At 51.0% G+C, this 21543-nt stretch overlaps 1 protein-coding gene across 1 annotated transcript; it reads left to right on the top strand.

The window, feature by feature from the left end:
- The first annotated feature begins 880 nt into the window (after positions 1-880).
- Positions 881-20699, top strand: LOC128146482 (centrosome-associated protein CEP250-like). The gene is made up of 18 exons (XM_052798293.1): positions 881-1098; positions 1791-1847; positions 2556-2638; positions 3211-3376; positions 4122-4228; positions 5289-5516; positions 6588-6732; positions 7017-7163; positions 7351-7581; positions 9139-9332; positions 11566-11693; positions 11902-12071; positions 12888-13067; positions 13816-16335; positions 17102-17257; positions 17686-17793; positions 17961-18011; positions 20310-20699. The coding sequence occupies exons 1-18, from the start codon at positions 1000-1002 to the stop codon at positions 20499-20501; spliced, it is 4962 nt and encodes a 1653-aa protein (XP_052654253.1). The 5' UTR covers positions 881-999; the 3' UTR covers positions 20502-20699.
- The last annotated feature ends 844 nt before the right edge of the window (positions 20700-21543 follow it).

The raw sequence follows: 21543 nt of genomic DNA, 5'->3' as shown, positions 1-21543 counted from the left end.
GAAGGAGATTCAACAGCAGCTGGACTGCTGAGGCTTTTGTGCTTCACAGTGTGATACAGGGGACGCCCGCACGGTGACGCAGGAGGAAGGATGAGCACTCCCACTAGGGAAAAACAAAGTCTTTTTTTGGTGGGTTTTTTGTCTTTTTTTTTTGTCGTGCCCCCCCCCCCCCCCCCCCAATCCCGCGACTTTAAGTGTTACGGGTTGTAAGTTATGAAACGTCATGGCTTGAGTAGTGCCTCAGTGAATTCACATAAGAGAGTAGTCCGGGCAAAGGGGACCGAGCCCTGTTTGTCGTGTGTGTGTGTTGTATTTCTTCACGTGCTCATGAAATAAAGCTTAATTCACAGAGTTCGTTGTCCTGTAAATTTGAACTTTTCTCTGCCATGCCGGTTTTTCTCTCGCTGCTTGCAGTCTGTCCCGTTCCTGCTGCAAAACAGGGAGCGAAAGCTTCAGTCGTTCCACCTATGTATGCCTGGGTTTCGTACTAGATGGGAACTCCTGCTCCAGGGGCTGAAGTTGGAGCTTTTCGTAGAAAGTTCCAGCTCTTCAGTTGGCTTCCCTGGGCGATGGACCTTTTCCACCGTCCCTGCGGTCCCACCCTTCTTGCCCCAGTGGCCCCAGACCCCGCCATCCGACCCTCTGGGCTTTCCTCGCGCTCCTTCTCTCCCAGACTGCACCGGGAGCGCTTTTTGCCCCCAGCGTTCTGCGGGGCCCTTAACGGTCTCTGAGCGGAACGCGCTGGAGCGAAGGGCTGCCGGGGCGGCCTCTCCCCCGCACCCTCAGCGAGCAGCGAGGAGAAGCGAGAAGGGAGAAGGGAAGCGCTGCCACAGAGCGGCCCCGAGCGAGCCCGGCTCTCCCGCCCGGCGCCCGGCGGGCAGGGTGAGCCGCTGCGCCCGCCTCTGGCAGGCGCCTGAGCGCGGTCCGCCGGGGCAGGCCGCGGAGCAGCCCCCGCCGCGGGGCCCGTCAGGCGGCGGAGCCCGGCTGGAGAGCGGGGGCATGGCGGCGCGGAGCCAGGCCTCCCTGCGGCGCCGGCTGCAGAGCTCGCAGGAGGCGCAGCACCGGCAAGCGGTGCTGGTGCGGAAGCTGCAGGCGAAGGTGAGGAGCGGGGGCGCCGGCCCGGCGGGGAGCTGCCCGGGGACGGGCCGCGGTGGCGGGGCCGGGGTGCCCGGGCCGCCCGCGCAGCGCTGAGAGGGGCCTCGGCGGCGGCGATGGCGACGTCGGGGGGCGAAGGCGCGGCCCCAGCGGGGCCCTCCCCGGGGCGTTCCCCGGCGCTGCCGCGGGCGGGACGGCGCCGAGCCCGCAGCTCGGGGGAGGCCCCGGGAGCCGCCCTCCTCCGCCCGGCCCGGCCCGGCCCGGCCCGGCCCGGCCCGGCCCGCTGGGCGCCTGGCCCTGCCGCTGTCACCCTGCCGAGCCTCTCGTGAGGGCTTGTCCGTACTGAAATAAAGATGCCCGGCTCGCAGGCGCCTTTGTTGGGCCACGTTAGCAGGGGGCTGTCCCAGAGGCAGGAGCCGAGCCGGCGGGGGTGGTTTGGGGCGGCCCCGGGCCGAGGCAGGCAGCTCTTAGGATGAGCAGGTAGCAGTACGTGTAAAAGAAACCCCGTCTCAGTTTCTTCAGTACGAGATAAAGTGAAGCTTGCCTGTATCGTAAGGACTTCTTGTTGGCGGCATCGGCAGCGCTGTGGAACGTGCTGTGCTTGGGCTGTAAAGACTTGGAGAAAAGCTAACGCAGGAGGAGCCGAGCCTGTTGCAAGCTGCATTCGCTCATCTTCATTCTATGTCTCCATCCAGGTACTGCAGTATCGGACTCGGTGTCGAGAGTTGGAGCAGCAGCTGGCAGCAGGAGGGGTGAGTGTGCAGGTTGCTAAGTAAAGACCGTGTAGGTAGCATTCGTTAACGCAGGCCAAAGCAAGCTCCCCAAAGCAATGGCAGAGGGAAGCAAGATTTTGCTGCCTGAGGGTTTAAAGCAGCGCTGTAAGTTTGCCGGTGAGTGTTTTGTGCAGTTGCCATTCTTAGAGGAGCCAGTGGTCCCAGAAATGCCAGTGCAGGAAACCCTGTGGAGGGGGATTTTAGTTTTGAGAAAGAGTGCTTTATTGCTGGCGTAGCATTTTGTCCTAGGGCTCAGGAGAGGGCCACACTGCCTGTTACGTTATATGGCCGTCTCTGAAAAAGAATGGGTTGAAACGTGGCATTTTGGAAGGCAAGAATGCTGGCGTTCAACATACGGCCACGTGCTTTTCTTTCTGCTTCACGGCTAAAGTAAACCTAGGAAGAACAGAGGGTAGGAGAGTAGGAGAGCATTCCCAGGCTTCAAGTCGAAGTGAGCAGTCACGGTTGTGAGCTAAGGAGACCTAGCTGCGAGAGTGCCACGGTGGGGGACTGAGGAGAGCTACTCGCGTTGAGCACCTCCCTTGCTCTCCATAGTCACGACACTGTTACGCCTGGAAGAAGCCACGAGCTCCTGAGCTACCCAAGCGAATGGAGCGGAAAGCGGTGGATGCTAGCAGCAGTGAAGGGAAGACAAGAATTTGACTAAACTTTTCCTTTCTTCTGAAGGGACCCCTTCCAGGCAGGTGGGAAGCCACAGAAGACCAGAGCCTGGAGAAAGCACTGCTTCAGGTGGAAGAGGAGCAGCAAAGGTACAGGGAAGAAGCGTTCCCTCGTACCTGGTATCCTGGATGCTCGTGGAAGTGAGGGAAAACCTGTCAGTGCTGCCTGGTCTCCCCAAGGGGAGCAGCTGGGCAAGCTGCTTTGAAAGGAGAAAGGTCCACAGTCTGTTTTCTGTGGTGCAGTAATAGTGTTGTGTGCTGAATGTCTCTGTTTTGAGCGGGGGGTTATTCCGGGTGACTTCCAAAGGTCCCTTTCCAGCCTAGATTATTCTGTGGTTCAGTAGGTGAGCGGCTCAGCAGAGTGCTAGAGAAAGGTGATGCATCCAGTGATCAGACAGCACGAAGGGGAGGCAAGACGTGAACTGTGGGCATCATCAAAGTTGAAGGGGAAACCGCAATTGTAGGTGGAAGTAGAAGGCTTAAAGCAAGGAGAAGCAAATGAGTACGCCATCACAGAGAGATCTCAGTTAATCCTAGCAAGCACTTTTACTGCCTCTCAGTTTGACAACAAAGTCAGCGTTGAGGGAGTTGGGAAATGACGGGGGTGCTGCTTGTGGATAGCAGTTGTTCAGTGACCTCATTGCTGTTTCTCCCTTTCCAAGGTGTGAGAATCTGGCAGAAGTGAACGCTCTCCTGCAGGAGCACCTCGATGAAGCGAATGAGGTTAATTCAGCCCTTAAAGAAGATGTTGGAAAACTGACGGCGGATTGGATGAGGGCCCGGGAGGAGCTGGAATTGAAGGAGAGTGAGTGGCGCAGCGAACGTGAGGTAAGGATGGGCGACGGGAATGTCAGACGCGATGCCGGGGTGGAATGAGAATGGGTTTTATTTCTGGCCTGGAGAACTTGCTGTGTGAAAGTTGTGGCACTGTTGAGGATGTATTGGTGTTTACGAGCAGAAGACAGGGGTGTGAGATGGAGGAGTGTCAGCAAATTGTGGTGATGGAAGGTGCCCGCGTGCTGTGACCGTACTGCTCGTTCTCAAAGGCAAATGCTTGCTGTTGCTGGGCACTGTAGGGCAGTGACACATGAACGCTCGTCTGTTTTTTAATAGTTCCTAAATCTCTGTCTACAGCAGTGGAGGCCAAAGAGAGGTCTGTGTGTTTTCGGATTCAGGGTAGCCAACAGAAGAACAGGACAGGCCTCCCTTACCAATAGGCTGTTGTAAGCAAATCTGACACTGGTCTCGGAGGGGCTTGTTTTTGTCTTCCTCCACCGAGCCTGTTAGACACCTCTGCAGGGCGAGACGATGAATCGCGATCAGTTTGCTTTGTTGATACCCGCTCCTGCAGGGGAAGTGTGGATGTTCCCTTCTTTGCAGTCAGGTGGCAGGTCTACTGAGGATGCCTCTGTGGTGGCTCTTCAGTCCTTGATGCCCGCCCCCCCCCCCGCCCCCGTTGGAATAGTTCTTAAAGGAGACCTGGTGATGACGGTTGTACCCTCTCCTATCTGAAAGGCTTGTACAGTGACAGCGAAGGCTGAATTGGCATTTCTTTTTGTCTTGGCCTGTTTAGCTTTATGACAGCTACCTAAGGGGTGAACGCAGCCGTCTACTCAGCCTGTGGCGTCAGGTGGTAACCTTCCGCTGTCATTTCCTGGAAATGAAGACTGCCACTGACCGGTGAGTAGAAGTGAAGGCTAGATCTCGTTGCAGAAAAAACATAGCTTCCCTTCCCAGCTGCTTTTTGAGCCTTGATGTTACCCTAGCTGCGGCTAAAGATACAATTTCTCCTTTGGCAGTCCGAAGCGATGGCATTAAGCATGCCTTAGGCTATATTCAGAAGCATTTTGTTTGCTGCTGGTTTTCAGATAAAGCTGAGGGGCTCAGGCTATAAGCAGTGCAGAGGCCCTGAACAGGTGAACTTGACTATGGTGATGTTTGGGCATATTAACACAGACACAGGCATATGTGGACGAGTTGGAAGAGACTCACCAAAGCTATGCATGCAGCATGCGGGGCGGTCCCCTTTTATAGAGTGATTAAAATTTGCCTTAAATCTCACTGGCTTTCCTTTCCCACTGCTCCTGATGGAAAGATCATTCATGAATATATATATATATATATATATTTATTTTTTCCTTCTCATTTCCAGCTTACGTTTATCCTGGTCAGTTTGCATCCGCTTATTCCTGTACCAACACTGTTGAGAGAAAGAATAGCTTCTCTACCCTGCTATTACATTTCTCCAATTGATTTTGCTTAGTTTGATCCCTCCCTTTTATGATTGTTTTCCTGTTCTTGGGCTCTCTGAGGTTCCTTTCTCACAGCTGCCTTCTGTGCAGAGAAAAATAGCGTAGCCTAACAGTAAATTCTTCTGGTGTCAGCATGCCATTTCAAACTCTGGGTTACCGTCAGCCGTTTACCTTATTTGGTGACAAGCTTTCCTTAATGCGTAGAGTATGCCTGACCCGCTAGTTAATTCCTGAAGCCTTCTGGCTGTTCCATACATTTCGTCTTATCTCTGAGGAGAAAAGAGATTCATTCCTCAACCATCAAATAGACCCATTGCCCAAGGATCAAGATGTGTCCTGATCCCAAAGTGTCAGATGAGTGATTCGTCCCCAACGAAGATGTCGTCTTTCCTGCCGGCTTTTCCTGTTGCGCAATTCCGTGCTTCGGAAGCGAGTCAGCTGATAAAGATGGTGGTGTGAACGTTACCTCCTTCTTGATTCTTCTTCAGAGATTTGTCAGAGCTGAAGGCAGAGCAAATGAGGCTTTCTGGATCTATACTTGTAAACTGCTCCCACCTAAACTGTGGCGTACGGCCCTGGGAATCCGTTACGCTGGGTAGACCTGTCCTCAAGGATCAGGCACAGCAGCAAGCGGAACAGGAAATAAGCCAGAAGACTTGGGCAGTGATGCACTTACAAGTCGAAGGGGACCCGGAGAAGAAGGAGCTTCAGGACAGGTAAATGTGTTTTAAACTTTGCTGTTAGCAGCGTTGTCTTCTGTGGGTGCTTGTTGGATTCATAGGGTGGGCTGTGTTCACGTTTAAAACGCACCCATACTGCACAGCCTTGTTCCTGTCCCTAGTCAAACTATTGCCTTCAACAGAACGGATAGAAGAAACCATCTGACAGACAGAAGCTCTTGTGAGTAAGGCAGGACTGGAAAAGAGATGGCATATTACAATGTTTTTGCTATTAACTGATTCTTGGTGAGAAATGGAGACCAGCGTAAAGAGAGCTGTGTCTCTTGTACAGCCCTTTTGCTACCCAGGGCTGTGCTAAAGGAGTTGGGAGGAATTTGCACAGGACCATCATATGCAATGTAGCCCCTCCGTACTGCCGTTTCCACGCTAGACTGAGTGCAGAAGGCCTTTGGGGCAAGGAGTGCCATTTTGCAACATCACACATACTAACCTGAAGCATCCTGTGATCCTGTGATAATTAGTTTGGGAAATTCATGCACATCTCCCCAGATAGATTGCCAGCTCCTTCATCAGTTCGCTGCTGAAGGCAAAAGTAGTTGTGGGACTATTAATGTGGACTTTAGAAGTCTGTCTTACCCAAAGAAGAACTTTGGAAAGTCTTGTGTCCAACGTATGAAAGAGGAGAGAGAGAACTAGCAGGCGGGAAGCTGTTAGCTACCTGAAAGGCGGTTGTAGCGAGGTGGGTGTCGGTCTCTTTTCCAGAGTAACAAGTGATAGGACGAGAGGAAACGGCCTCAAGTTGTGCCAGGGGAGGTTTAGATTGGATCTTAGGAAAAATTTCTTCACCGAAAGGGTTGTCAAGCGTTGGGACGGGCTGCCCAGGGAAGTGGTTGAGCCACCATCCCTGGAGGTGTTTCGAAGACCTGTGGAGTGTGGTGCTTAGGGACACGGTTTAGTGGTGGACTTGGCAGTGTTAGGTTTACGGTTGGACTCGATGATCTCAAAGGTCTTTTCCAACCTAAATGATTCTATGATTCTATACTCGTGGTTTTGGAAAGGACAATGTTTTTTACGTTAAAAACTTGTTTGTCTTTCCCCTTCTCATAGACCGAAGGACTTAGCTGCACTTGAAGGAGAACATTCATTATTACAGAGCGAGTTGGTGGTCGCAAGAGAGATGCTGGAGGAATCGCACCTTCAGAGGGATCTGCTGAAGCAAGAGAAACAGGAGCTTACCGTGGCACTGGAGAAGGTATGGTCACCTTATTCCGAGGCAGCACTTGTGGGAGAGGCAGCTGTGATAGCAAGACCACCACAGATGCTGTTTCTGGCAGTAGAAGACAGGGACAATGTTGTTGTCCTTCTTGGAAGACGGTGATCAGACCACAGAGGCTCTCTGGTGTAGTTAGTGCCCACGTGCTTGTTGGGAACGCTGAACTGGGAGTGTGTCAGAGACACGACAGGGGATCTGGAGTTGCTGCTTGAAGTCAGGGATTTTCCTGTCTTTGTTGTCATGTTGTTCTTTCGTCTCTTCAGGCAGAGCAGTCGGTAGCGGAGTTGACAGGGGCTCAGAATAAGCTGAGTGCTGAAATAGCCGATCTACACGTTGCAGCAGCGAACATGAGCAGTATCAATGAAGCTCTTGCCTTGGATAAAGTGCAGCTGAACAAACTTGTGTTGCAGGTGAGCAGAGTTGTCAAAGATCTTGCCAGGTGTTTGTCTCCAGCTGCTGCTGCTTCTCAGACTTCTTGCCTTCAGACAGTATGACTGTCTGAATATGGAAACGTTGCTCTTTTCTCTGTCCAAGCCAAAGCTCCTACAGAGTAAATCTTACTGTTATTTTATTTCCTCTGTGCTTCTGTGATTGTAGCTGGAGCAAGAGCTTGACGTTCTGTCGGGTAAAGTGGACGAGATGGAGAGAGCAAAGATCTCTGACCAGGAGAAGCTGAACTTGTGGGAGAGAACAAATGAGGCGCTGAGCGCAGAGAAAGCCCACCTGGAGCAGCTGCTGAAGGAAGCAGAGGAGCAACAGGAGGGGCTGCAGGTAGAGCTGAGGATGCTGGCAGAGGAGAAGGCAGAAACCCAAGAGAAACTCAATCAGGTGAGACCAAAAACCTGGTGCTTTCTGGGTGGGCTTTTGGCTGCTTGGCTCAGTGAAGCTGTATCTGTTGGATTCTGCAGTGGTTTTTGTCAAGGAGACACTTGGTAGCGCTGGAGGTCAGACGGCTTTGTTTACTTCCTTCCGGAAATGTGTTGATGGCTCGCAGAGCTGTTGTGCAATTCTCTGAGTTGTCCTCTGCTTCTACAGATTCCTTTAATCCACCTGCCTGTGTTGGCCTCTTTTTTGGCTTTTGATAAGCTGCAGAGAGGTGATTTGCCTTGCGTAATCCTTACCCTGTAAGCAAACAAGCAAGCTCCTCACCCATTTTCTGAGGCCAAAAACCCCCGGGGCTGCATGTTTCTATTTATGCTTTTTGTTGTGAAGTCTGCAACTTTCCAAGCTCCGCTTGTTGGGGCCTAGAGGGCGGGACAAAGCGGCAAGTCAGCGTCTGCTGTCTTGTACTGCTAAGAACGGGAATGACATCCTGAAATCGTTGGAACTGTATTTTACGACATACACGCAGCTTTGAATTGCTAGAGCCTCTTTAGGCTTTGAGGGAGAAGATGAGAAAGAGGTGATCACAGGAGACTGTTTACTCTGGACTAACTGGTTTTGGTAGAGTGGAAAAAGAGCTTGGGAGAATTGTATCGCTGGAGGAGACTAGGGAGCTTGCCATCATTTCAGTGTCAGTTTCATAATGTACAATCTTAGGTCTTATGGGATAACTTTGAGAGGAGAATTGTTTGTTTCTGATGGTCTGTTCTCTGTTAGACAGCCTTAGTTTTGGAGTACGTGGTCTGTTTGGCAAATAGCCAGCAGAGGTATTATACTGCAGAGGAAAGCTATAAAATCACGGTTAGTCTTCAGGCTGGAATGCCAGCAAGGTCTATTGGACAACTTGTTTGTGTAAGACAAGTAAACAGTATTGTTGACATGAACTACTGTCCAAATAGAGTCTACCATCTCTTTGGCCACACCAGCCAGACTTCCGTAAATCACTAAATGACACTGCCCACCACAAGGGCTGTTTCCCTGCCAAGGATCACCTCATTGCATCCGACTGCTGTACACACTGAAGTAGGTGTGTGGTGGTGTTTTGCGACAAGGTGACGCTTTGATGTTGGTTTTTCTTCTTCTAGGAGGAGAAACCACGTGTATGTCCACTTTATTCGGCGAGCAAAGTTGCTTTTGCTCAAACTTTCCTGAAAATTTCCAGCACTGGAATAGATCCTGATAGAATTTTAGTTTGCAAGGTGGCAGTTGTGGAAGATGTGGTATTGTTGCGTGAAAACGTGTAGTCTGGGGTGTGTACGTTTGTCCTGAAGGGGCTGTCTGGTCCCAGGCAACCCAGTAGGGCCTTACACATCGCTTTCGGGTTAACAGCCCTAGTGCCTTTTGGCAGCCCAGGGTGTTAGGGCGGTATAAAGCAGATGCTCTTAAACTTTCAGGCCAGAGTACCGGAGCTCTCTCTCCTCTAGCTGATTCAGAAGTGGCACTGGCTGGCTCTGCACAGAACTCCAGAGGAAGGACTCTAACTGTATTTTGTCCCGCTTTCAGGTTCACCGCCAGCAAGAGTCAGCTAGCAGTGGTCTGGAGCAGTTGCGGCAGGAGTCCTCTCGCCAAGGGCAGGCACTGGCCAACGTATCCAAAGAGAAGGAATTGCTGGTGCACGAGAAGGCTGCCCTAGAGGTGCGACTGGCAGCCACGGAGCAGGAGAGACGAGGCCTTGCAGAGCAGCTGGCAGAGGCCAGGTAAAGGCAGGGGGGAGACCCTAGGCAGGAGATTATTTAATGTCTGTAATTATAGAGGTGATAATCATTACACGAGGATTCGTTGCATCCTGTATGCTTTTCAGCCGTTTTCACCTTCCATGGACAGAAAACGGAAGAATCTCGAGCAAAAAAAAAAACAAAAACCCAAACCAGTACAGCATGGTTTGAAGGTTATTTTTCTGACAGCTAAAGCTAACAAAGCTCTCCTGAGCCTTGGGCTCATGTTTATGCCCCCTTGCACGTTCCTGTGTGAAGTCCAAAGCAAGCCAGCATAATTCCTCGGTATCTGGTACCTTGGCTCTGCATTGAGTAGTAATTAAACCATGCAGATGTTTACTGAAACCCAAAGCTTCTCTCTGGTTTTGGTTTCTTGTTCTGCGCGTTTGAACTTGGATCTTTCCTTATCAAGTAGTTTGACGTGGGATCTTCAGAATTCAAGGCTACTACGTACGGACATTGCGAGTAGGACGCTGCCGTTTAGGGTGAAGCTAGAGGCTCGTGCTGAAAATCTTGAGGGCCTACTGTTTCTAGTCTAACTCTTGTTACCTGTGGTGCAGGACCTAGAGTTGGTTACACCAGCAGCAGGGAAGCCTCTTTTGAATGGTCGCCAGTCTGCGGGAATTGTTGCCCATCATTGATGTCTGGGTCCGGTACTCCTTACCACGTGCTGTTTTGAGATAGACATCATGGAGGAGTTTATGCAGGGAAGGAACAAGATTTTGTCCTTCTGCTGGATCAGGTTTCTAAGATCCCACGTGACAAGTTCTGCTTTTAAAAAAAAACCAACCCCAAACTACCCAACGTATCGAGATGTTTGTCCTCCTCTCAGGTCTTTTTTAGAAGACTCCTGAACTTGCAGAGCTGTACAAATTAGAGACCGTTTGTCATGCTTCTTGACTTTTACGCCTTACCACTCCAGAGTATGTTGTTAGCAAGGCTGATAAACACCATTTTGACTCAGTCTGTTTCTTGAGAGCTGCTGCTGCTTCTGAGCTCCAGCTCCTCTTATTTGATCCAGCTGAATTATGTTCTGTCAATTATTGGGCTGTAGCAACTATTCTTGCCAGACGTTGTTCTCAAGAGCCTGTTGTTGTCGTCACAGTTTTGGATTCTTATCTTCTCTGTTGTGTTTTAGAGACTGACTTTGATTTATCCTTAAAATGGAGCATATTTACTTTGGACTGCCAGAGATAGGCGTAGTCAGAAATATGTGCTTGTTCTCCTTCTTGAAGAGACATCCTCCATCGTCCATCAAAGCAGTGAAATCCTACTGTTGTGGGTCTTATTGTTGTACCACTCGGGTGCCCCTTTACCCTGAAGGATGTTATCCTGGTTGCATGCCTGTACTAGTGAGGCAGTGCTGTGTATGGTAGGAACCTGGCACGCAGGACGCCGTGTTAGATCAGGGAGGCAACTTCAGCTTCTGGTTCCAGAATCCTGTGTGTCATACGCAGCAGTTGGTTGAAGTCTATGGATGTAACAATTTGCCTCCGCAGTACTACAACTTCCATTTTAAAGAGCGGCAAGTCATTTGGGCTACTGCCTACTTAGTTAGCAACGCTTAGAGAAAAGTAGCAAGTTTTTCTCTTGAACTTCCAAGAGTTTAAACTGAAGGCTACCTGTCTCTCCTTTCAGGTAGTCCTTGTTCAGATAAAATCTAGTTCAGATTTCTCACAGATGCTGCTTACAAGCATGAGATTTTACTATATCATCTGATGTATTGCTTTAGTCCCTTTGAAATATAGGGAGTCTGGAAGATCACCTCCCTGTACGTACACTACGAACGGCATCAAAAAGTCACGAGTCAGCCAGGGAGATACTCTTACTCTGTGCCCCTGCAGAGCAACCTGGAAGTGACGATGAGCAAAGGGCTGCGAGCAGAGGCTGGGCTTTTGCTTGCTGGCACAGACTTTGTGAGCACAGCTACCCGTGTGTCATAGATCAGACAATAGCAATTTAAGATTTGGCTATGGAGATCAAATTCGTCTGGGCTTTCTGTGTTACGCTAGGTCATAAGCAAAGCCTGGGCTTTCCCTCGGAGGGGCCTGCATTGCTCTTTTAAACGGCAGAAATATGCCTTCTGTATACCAGTTTCCATGCAACCCATTTTCCGTACTGAGGGGTAGGGATCTTGAACCAGTTCTCACTGGACTAACTCCCTGTGGGCGTCAGGAGCAAGAAACTCATTTCTCTCCGTATTGGCGTCTTGTAGGTCAGGGAAGGAGACCCTGGAATCCAGCCTGCTTGAGGCTCAGCAGCGCTTATGTCAGCTGGAGATCGCCAGGAGTCAGCTTGAAATCCAACTTCACACGGTCAGGCAGGCCAAGGAGGTGATACAAGGTGAGAGCCTCGTGTGCTTTGTTTCTGGTGATCCCCCTGCCTAGGGAGGATGGTATAAAAATAGCTCTCTGTCTGCAGTGCTTCTAAGGAGTGAAGGAGCTGGAGACAGATCCCTCCTACACTGAAAAAATTCAAATGGCTGAAGGTTAGTGAAGTCAGAACCGCTGTTTGTGTAGGCCCTGAATCTTGCCATTTGTCACGTTTGCAGGGGAAGTGAAGTGCCTTCAATGTGAGCTGGAAGCAGAGAGATCTCTCATGAAGCAGGAACGGGCAAACATGGCGCAACAGCTCTTGCGGACAGAAGAGCAGTATAACGATACCCTCAGACTTCGGGAAACTGATCACGAAGTGGAAATAAACAAGCTCCTGCAAGACCTGGTAGGAAACAATATGCTTCTGAATTCTTCAGGCAAGCTTTGTGGGCTGGCTTTAGAAGAATAATAGCCTGAGCGTGTGAGATGGCAGCAAGCGTCTGTCATAGGCCACACGTTGCTAGGCCAGGCAGCAGAGCCAACGGCTCGCACTTGAAAGCACGTGAAGACCTACAGGACTATGCCGGGACAGTAAATGCAAGCCACGGATTCCCTGTGGGCCTGAGACGAGTTGAGCAGAAGGTTGGGTGGTCCCCACCCAAAGCATGGCAGTAAAGGGGTAGGATCTTACCAGACTCCTGTCTACCATGAAGTAGACTCCTAACTTTCCTGCCAACTGCAGTCGTGGGAACTTTGTTCCTTTCTTTCTGTCCTTTCACGGTTGACAGAGGTGTTATCTTTGGGCTTAAAGCATACAGAACAGATGGAACAGCCCCTTGTTCCTGGTACTTGAGTTCGTGGCCCGTCTTGTGACTAGGGCATGGGGGTGCTGGTCTCTTTCTCACCCTGCAGTCCATCTGCATCTTTTCCTCGATGAGAATGGAGTTGAGCTTTGAAAATAGAGACTCTGAGACTAGAGAGAAATCCCGTAGGCGAGAGGTGCTAGGAAACAGGCAGCCGCCAGAGAGGGGAAGGTAACATCTCCTCTTCTTCCACCAGCTGACCCTCCTTTTAAGTTCCTTGATAGGACATGATTTATGGAGGGCACAAAGCCACTACTGTGCGCTGTTGAGGTGGGGGTTTGTGGGAGGGATGAAGCTTCCCATTTTTTTGAGAAGCTTGGCTGGGACTCCATCTTGAAGTCTTTTTCTCCCCTCATCAGGCAAGCGAGCGGGAAGGGCACCATTCAGAGCTACAGGAGATGCTGGAGCAGTGGGAAAAGGAGAAGGCGGAGACAGAAAGGGAGCACGAGAAGAAGCTGTTTGATATGAAGCAGAGAGTTGCTACCATGCAAGCTCAACAAGAGGAGGAACGGACGAGAGTGGAGAATGCCAAGCAAGAGGTAAAGACTGTGAAAGGAGAATTTGTGTGGTTTTTTTACTCTTCTGGGCTCCTTATTGGCAGTGCTTCTCTGGACACTGTCCGTCTGGGTAGAAGCGTCTCTTAGCTACCCCTTTGTAAAGAGGAGCGATGCCTTGGCAGCCATGAGACCTTTGTGCCGTGAGGGACAGGGCCTGCAAAGCGAGAGGCTACCACAGTGTAGGTTTAAGAAAGGCAGGAAGCGCGTTGCAGCCTGAAGAGAACATGAACACCGTAACTGTGTCTGTGATCTGACCACTACTCCTTCAAGAGGGCACAGCGGGGTTCTAGAGGATGGTACCATGAAAACTCTACACAGTAGAGGTCCAAAAAAACCCCCAACGCCCAACCCCAAAAACGGGAAATCCCATGTTGGGGTTGTTCTGTCTTCCCTTCCTCCCTCCCTATCAGAGAGAACATCATCATGCCACTGCCTAAATCGTGGTTAGTCTGGACTTTAAATCCTGGCTGCGGTCCTGGCAGCTCCTCCCCAAAAGAACACGCTAGAGCTAGAAGAGGTTCGGAGAAGGGCAAAAAGGAAGACGGGACTGGCCGAGTAAGCTGGGAAAGACGCAACCGAAAGGGCGGCGCAGGAAAGGTCTTACAACATCCCGAGAGGCAGGGAGGGAGGGGGCAGCCCCTGACTGCCACTGAAGCAGGAGTTCAAATCTAGTACGAAAAGCAAACATACATAGGTGGAATTATTGAACCTCTTTGTCACTGTTTTGCAGCAGGAACGGGCCAGACTGCGAGCAGTTAAAGAAGAACTGGTACGGGAGATAAAACTTCTTCAGGAATCAGTCACAGGCTCCGAAACCCGAGCAAATGCAGCAACAGATAGGAATCGCTGCCTTGAACAAGAACTTCAAACTACATTGTCTATCTTAAAAATCAAAAATGAGGAAGTGGAAACGCAGCGGGAGAAAATCCAGATGCTCCAAAAAGAGGCAGCACAGGGAAAAGCTTTGCAGGAGAGTCTCACTCATATGACTGCCATCCTGTCAGAGAGGGAGGGAGAAATGAAGTTGTACCAGCAACAGATGAGAATGCTGGAAAACCAGAAAGAAACGCATGAAACTACTCTCAGTGAGGTTATCAAGGACATAACAGAGAAAAAACAGAAAGTTGAATCCCAGCAAGAACAGATACAGGAGCTGGAGAAGCAGCAAGAAATGCTGAGGACTGCTGTCAGCAAGATGAGCAAAGAGCTGGAGGAGAGAGACCGGGAGGTGGGATCCCAGCAAGAACAGATACGGGAGCTGGAGAAGCAGCAAGAAATGCTGAGGACTGCTGTCAGCAAGATGAGCAAAGAGCTGGAGGAGAGAGACCGGGAGATCCAATTCCAGGAAGGGAAAATAATGATTCTAGAACGACACGGTGCATCACAAGTGAGAAATCTGCAGGTGGATCTTGATCATATGAAAGGGAACTTGAAGGAGAAGAACTTGGAGCTTCTGTCTCTGACTCAGCAGATCCAAGCACTGGAAATGGAGAGAGAACAGGTGAAATCTCTGCACGCGAGCCTTGGAGACCTGAGGGCAGTTCTTAAGGACAGAGAGCGCGAGTGTGATTCTCAAAGGGATCAGTTAAGACTCTTGCAGCAGTACAAGGAACAGCAAGAGGGCTACCTGCAGGAGCTTCGTGGGACACTAGAAAAGATGACCCTCTCTTTATCTGAAAAGGATCAAGAGCTTGAGTCGCAACAAAAGCAAATCCGGGAAGCTGAAGAAGTCATGGAAATGCAGTTAAGGACTGTCCGTGACCAACTGGAGCAGACCTTAGGAACCTTAAAAGAAAAGGACAGACTCCTAGACATCCAAAAGCAACAAGCAAGGAGCTCTGCGGAAAAAACAGAAGAACAGATGAATGTCTTGCACAGAGACTTAGAATACACAACAGCAATACTGAAAGAAAAGGATTTAATGATTGAATCTCAGAAGGAACTGATTGAGACCTTCCAAAAACAAGAGCAAGACTCTGAACAGCAGAAGGAAATTCTGCAGCAGCTTCAAGTGGCACTAAAGGAAAAAGAACAAGAAATGTTATCCCTTAGAAAGCAATGTGAGGCGTGGAAGGAAAAGGAGGAAAAGCGTGAAGCTGAGCAAACAAATCTCCAAGCAACAAAACTGACTCTGAAAGAAAGAGAGGAAAAGATAGAGGTTCTGGAGGAGGCTATCTCTAAGCTTCAACAGCAAAAGGAGGAGGCAGCGATGCAGACCAAAGCTATACTGCAAAAACTAGAATACGCTGAATCTTCTCTAGAAGCGAGAGATCAAGAGATAGTGTCTTTGCAAGAGCACGTCCAGGAGCTTCGAGAGCAGAAGGAGTTAGAAGGCAAGCAGGCCAAGAGTCTAGAGCAGGATCTAGACAAAATGAGCCAAATCGTGAAGGAGAACCATTTGGAGTTCCTCAGGCAGACGGAGCAAATGAACATGTTCCGGCTTCGTGAAGAAAGCACGAAAGTAGCGCTAACATCATGCCAGCAGCAAGTGGATCTGCTTGAGCACGCGGTGAGGAAGAGAGAAGAAGACAATGAAACTCTCATGCAAAAACTCCAGCGCCAAGAAGAAGAACTGAAGACCTTACAGAATCTCCAGCTTAGGCTAACCAAGAAGAATGAAGAGGTTAGGCATCGCAGAGAGCAAGAGAAGCTCCTGGAAGAAGCCTTGCACGAGACGGAACGAGAGACCAAGGCCGAAGGTGAACTAGAAGAGTTAGAAGAGGAAGTAAGAGCTCTTCGGGAAGATCTCCAGCATGTTCAGCCGACTCTGACAAAGAAGGACGAAGAGATCAAGAACCACAGAGACAGAGTCGGGTACTTAGAGAAGACTCTGGCGGAGAGAGAACAAGAGCTTAGGAGGCAGAGTGAACTCTTGAAGCAATTAACATCAGCTTTGCGATGGAAGGATGGCGGGGAGACCCTACAGAAACGAATCCAGAAACTCCAGAAATGGGAGGAAGAGGAAGCAGAGAAGAGGCGAGTTCTCCAGGAGAGAGACCGTTCCTTGCAAAGACAGAAGGAGCTAACCCAACAACTGGCGGATGAGCGGAAAGCCAAGGGGGAAGAATTGGAGCGCACGATTGCTATTTTGAAGCAGACCGAGAGCAGAGAAGTCAAATGGAGAGAGAAGGCACAAGCACTGACTCTTGCCCTTACCAAGAGTGAAATGGCCAACGGGACTCTGAGGGAAGAAATAGCCATCCTGCAGAGTACGGTTTCGGAGAGGGACACGGACCGGTTTCATCATCAGGTAGGCAGTGTGACTGATCATCAGTCAACTAAAGTGTCAATAAAGGATTCTAATGACGATGCCCGTAAAGATAGGGGAATATATAGTCCCATAAATACATGACCTGCTCGGCCAAAGAAACTGTGGTTGTAGCCAGCAGGCTTGCCTGTCTGCGTAGCTCAAGGCATTCACCTGCTGAAATGTTTTCTGTCAGCCCCCGAACTACTGAAAGAACTACAGAGCTTGCCGTTAGAATTAAATGAAGTCCAAAAGTTGGGGGTGGATACTTGGTTCTCTCCTAGGTAGGCAAGCTTAGCCAACGTGTCGTGGTTGGGGTTTGGCATGGAAAGGAAGGGGCACAGTTGACCAAACTAAGGTACTAACCTCAGTAGAATTTTGTAACGATGGTTGCACAGCAGCTACGCTGACAGTGCTTAGAGGATGCTTTCAGAGATGTAGATTTCTGAGGTACAGCTTTTCCAGTGTATTAAAAATAATGGCATTCGTACCGTTGCCTGATGAGGTGAAAGGCTTCATTGCGCATTCAGGATGTACTTGTGCTGCAGTCCAAAAGGCCGGAAGGCAAATCTGTGTGGATTTCCCCACGGCGATCGGGAGGAGGGCCCCTAGGAAGAGAGTGTGTTGTTTTGGCCCGTCAACCAGGAGGAGCAGAAGGGACTTGGCACTGTCCATTCCCGAGTCCGGTCACTCTCCCCGACTTGTCGATTCTGTCCCTCCTAACCTTTATGTGGCACCGGCTCACATAATCTCCTCTCTGTATACCCAGCAGGCTATTGCAGAAGGGGAGCAGCTATCATGGCTCTCGGAGAAGAGACTCCTGTCACAGCAGCTGGAATGTCTGCAGCGAGCAGTTGCAAGGCTGGAACTGGAGAAGGCAGAGCTGAAGCAACTCAATGCTGAGCTCAGGAGGACTCTCGAGCAGGTAAAACAGGCTTTCGCTGCCTCTGCAAAGCCTCACGGTCCGCTGGATCACACCACATTTCCACAGACAGCACTCTGGAGTCCTCTGCTTGTTTCCTTCCCTCTCCCACTTCCCCCTGTGGACACACGCTTTTGTATTTTCTCTCTCTTCTGGCACCCCGTTGCCTTCACAAATGCGCATTCACTCCGGTCCCACCCTTCTTGCCCCAGTGTCCCCATACAGGCACATTTGACGCTCTTGTGTCAGGAACTGTTTCCTCTTGCTCTTTCTCTTCCATAGCCTCCTTCGAGTGCTTTTTGCCCGCAGCATTCTCTGGTGCAATTAACAGCCTCTGAGCAGAAATCTCCTTGCCATGATGTCCAGAGCTCCTTTTGCTCCTTGTTTGGTGGCAGGTTTCTGTGACCCTTTCTCCTATCACCAACGTGCAGGTGGAACGTGAACGGAGGAGACTGAAGAGATATCACAGTGGTCGGTCGCTGCCAGATGCGTGCGGATTTTCGCTCTCTGACCAGCACAAGATGGCTGCTTCTAGACAGGTGAGAACAGAATCTTGCTTGGTGGGAGGAGGGTCTGCCCATACAGAGGAACAGTGGCAAATCCCAGTGGCAGCAGCCCCCCAGTATAGACCTAAGAGAATTGGAACGTAGACCATGGCCCTGGCCAAACTGGAGACCTAAAGGAAATCCTTGCGTTTTCTTCACAGGAGGAGTCTCACGCTCGCTGCAGTCGTCGATTAGCTGAGTTGCAGAACCAGGTGAGGAGTAGGAAAGCTCTCGTCAAAAGCTGCCGTGGCTGTACTGAGGGGCACAGCTTTGCACGATGCTACAGCCCGAGTTTTGTTTGGTTGTCAGGCAGTGAGTACACCAGGCAGTGGAAATACCCAGTCAGTCGGACACATCTGTTGGCCATGGCCAAACAACATCATGCACCTAGGTCTAGTCTCTGGCTTGCCTAGAGGTCAGGCGTGGTGGGAGAGGGATTGGAGGAAATTCAGAGCACTGGCACTCGCCTGAATATAGAGAAGATTCTAAGGATGTTCCCCTTGAGTCTTACTCATCTTGTTGACTGCTTCCATTTTCCCTTGACTCCGCTAACAGTAGAGCTTGCACTCTATCAGAGCTCCAGGGATCTGAGGCAGCGCCAGAGCTTACAGCCTTCAGGCAACCGTTAGTCTCCTATTGCTATGCCGTGCTAATCACGCTCCCAGTATCGGACCGAGTCGGAGACCTAAGCACAGTGTGGACGCTTGTTTTATCAGTGTAAGAATGTACATCCCAGCTCCTGAACCCTATTGCATGCCTTGACAGCGGCACTGGCAGCAGCAGCAGTCGCCAGACTCCTCTTCCACGTGCTTTTATGGCTCTGGTACGCCCTGGTCTCCCTGAGGAGGTGAATCTTCGCAGGTGTTCAGGGCAAAATGCCTGTAAGATTTACGCGAGTAAAGTACACGGTGCTCAGCTCTGGCAAGTGAGCCGAGCATACCGCTGAAGCCATCAAGTTACACCTTAAGGGTGTTTTCGCCAGGAAGCCTCGGCGCCTGAAGTTCTGTTGCTACAGATAACGGATTGAAGCCCCTTCCCCCTGTGACTGTTGTGTCTGCCTGCACTGTGGACCTACTCCAGCAGTTCAGCAGGAAAACGAAGGTGCTCAGCTCAAAGAATCATCCTCAGCTGGCTAGTTGGGGCACTCCTCTGGGTCTGGGAAACAGCGGAACTGGCACTTGATCTCCCCCTTCCTGGGAGATGCTCTTAGCAGCAGATGGCCACTTCTCCCACGCATACCTCTGGGTTACCTACCAAAGCGTGGGAGGCCTCCAAGCCCAGTTGCACAAAGGTGCCCTTATTATTTCAGAGAGAAGGTCAGAGCTGTCCCTCTCTTCAGGGGTGGTGTTCCCTAGCCTATGCGTATCGTTTGCTGTGAAGTCCCTCTGACGTCTTGCTTTCCGCGCGCACGCGCGCGCGCGCGCTACCGGCTTCTGATTCAGCGCCTCGCATTCCCCTTCTGGAGCTGGCTGCCCGAGTTTCCCACCTAGTCTGCTCTAGATGCTTAGCAGATCAGGGTCCCTCTTTTTATCTGCTTTGGCTTTACGTTGGCAGACCTTGGTATTGTAATTCAAACGGAGCAGGTTCCATAAGCCATAAAACTCCTTTAGGAATTGCTTCTGTTATTTGAGTTCCTTTGCCAAGAAAGAATATTTTCGTACTCCTAGCTCGAGGTTGGGGATGGCATTCCCATGTGGAACAGAGCCCTTGGCAAAGCACATGTCACTTTGCAAACAGAGGAGAACCTCCAGCCTGAGCTGTTCTCCCCGAAACAGCAAAGCACCGAGCGCTGCTCCCAGTGCTGGCATCTCCTCCGCTCCAAAGCAGGCAGAGGGCAACACGCCCGAGCTGCTGTGGCTGCGCTGCCCTGCCAACCTGACAGGAGGTGAGAGCAGCTGGGTCTCTCCCACCAAAAAGCCCAGCAGGCACAACCCGCTGTTGCCAGGAAATAATGAGAGTTTGAGGATTTTGAAGGCCTCAGCAGTCCTTTAAGGCTCATTTGCCTCCTGGGCTTTGTTCATCAGATTATGCTCTGCTCATTTGTGAAATGCTCTGAAGTTAGGAAGAGTGAGAGTTTTCTCCCATTTCATGTGCTAGCTGTCAGGGTTGTAAACTAGATCATAACAGAACGGTTCTTCACTACCTTGTGTATGCAGCAGTCCTCCTGCTGAGGAGAAAGCATGTGGAACTAAGGTGGCAGTAGGCCAAATCTCTCCTTTGAAAAAAAGGGTTGGGTTACGAAATGCTGTAGAAACCTCCCTCTTTAATAGGCATGTAATGTCTCGGTGTTGTACCTGTGAATGGTATGCCAGAAAGAAACTCGGAATTGTCGGTAATCTGAGCTCAGTTCAGGGTGGCTCTGGGAACCTGTTAGTTCCCATTCCACAAGGACAACGTGTTTGTCAGGGCTGGAGTTGGAGGGTGCGTCTTCCCCGACAGCCGGATCTGTGGAGCTACGGATGGTCCTAAGAGCGTGGGCTTGTCTGAGCTCGGCCTTTTGCCTCTTTCAGGTGTCCCTTCTGCAGACGCAGCTGGCACAAGAACGAAAATACAAGCAGGACTATATTGAGTGCTGTGCCAAGACCAGCCAGGAGCTGTCAGACCTTCACCAAGAGCTGTCTCGCTCCTTAGCAGCTGTGGTCAGGGAGCCCAAAGCTGCTGTTCTGGAAGCAGAGACTCGGAAGCTGGGTCAGCCTCTCTGAACCTTCTTTTCCTGTAGAGGAGCAGCTGCAGCATCACGGCGTTCCGGTCTTGTGCCCTTCCCGGAAATGTATTATGTTTTGCTGTGGGGAATGGGGGTACATCTGTTCTGTTTGCGTCCGGAAGCATTTCCTAGCGACAGCGATTTTAAAATTTTTTTTTTTTAATAAAAGAGATTTTGCGGGACTGCACTTTTTCAACGGGGGTACATTTGTTCTGTTGATGTTTGCAAGCATTGCCTAGTGCCAGCGCTGTCTAGAATTTTTTTTTAATAAAAGAGATTTTGCAGGACTGCACTTTTTTAGTAGGAAAAAGCAAGGGCTAGGCAAGTATGTGGCTTAGGAAAAGCTTACCCTCTTTTTTTCACTTGCACAAGTAAGCTATTCCGAGCTGCTGTACGATTTAACCTCTTGAGTTCGTAGCCCTTCCCTGTGACGAGAGAGGGAAACACGGAGGTGGTTACCAAAATGAAGGGGTGAAGGGTACAGGCCAGGGATGGGAGGTGGGGCAAGAGAGCGGCGGTTTTTTCCTCCCTTTCCTCCCTTTTTCCTTCCGTGCTTCGGCACAATAAGCGCTGGTACTCTCCCGAGGTGATTTGCTTTCAGCTTTGTTGCTGCGACAGCCAGCCTGAGGGACAGCTCGGTTGTTCTCCGAAGGGCGGGGGTAACAAACGCCAGCCCTTTCAAAGCTGGAGGCAGGGGATGGGATGGGCAGGAGGTCAAACCGAGTGAAAACTGCTCTCTGCCAGCAGCTCCGCCTTGGTCTCAAGCCCTTCCCGGCTAACCGATCTCGGCACAGTCAGCGTCTCTCGGGTGTCCTTGAGAGGCCCGGGGGCCGTTGGCAGGGAGGGTCAGAAGAGGGCGAGGCGGCAGCGAGGACCTGCCCGCCCCGGAGGAGCCCGGGAGCCCCAGCCCCTCCCCGCCCGCCCCCTCGGCCGGCTTCGGGCCGCGCTGCCCGGCGGGGCGGTGCCGGGGCGGCGCCGGAAGGCGGGTTTGGTTCCGGGCCGCGCGGCGCCACGGACTCGCTGTGGCGGCTGAAGCGGTT

The sequence above is a fragment of the Harpia harpyja genome, chromosome 1 (assembly GCF_026419915.1).
Source record: "Harpia harpyja isolate bHarHar1 chromosome 1, bHarHar1 primary haplotype, whole genome shotgun sequence".
Lineage (NCBI taxonomy): Eukaryota > Metazoa > Chordata > Aves > Accipitriformes > Accipitridae > Harpia > Harpia harpyja.
Note: the sequence above shows the minus strand (reverse complement) of the source record. Positions and strands in the feature narration are given on the sequence as shown.

What these genes read in the sequence shown, in the direction of transcription:
- LOC128146482 (XM_052798293.1), top strand. Translation starts at nt 1,000, where the DNA reads ATGGCGGCGCGGAGCCAGGCCTCCCTGCGGCGCCGGCTGCAGAGCTCG. An exon ending in GGCCAAGGAGGTGATACAAG is followed by an intron (nt 11,694 to 11,901) that starts GTGAGAGCCTCG and finishes TCACGTTTGCAG; the next exon opens with GGGAAGTGAAGTGCCTTCAA. An exon ending in AGATGGCTGCTTCTAGACAG is followed by an intron (nt 17,794 to 17,960) that starts GTGAGAACAGAA and finishes TTTTCTTCACAG; the next exon opens with GAGGAGTCTCACGCTCGCTG.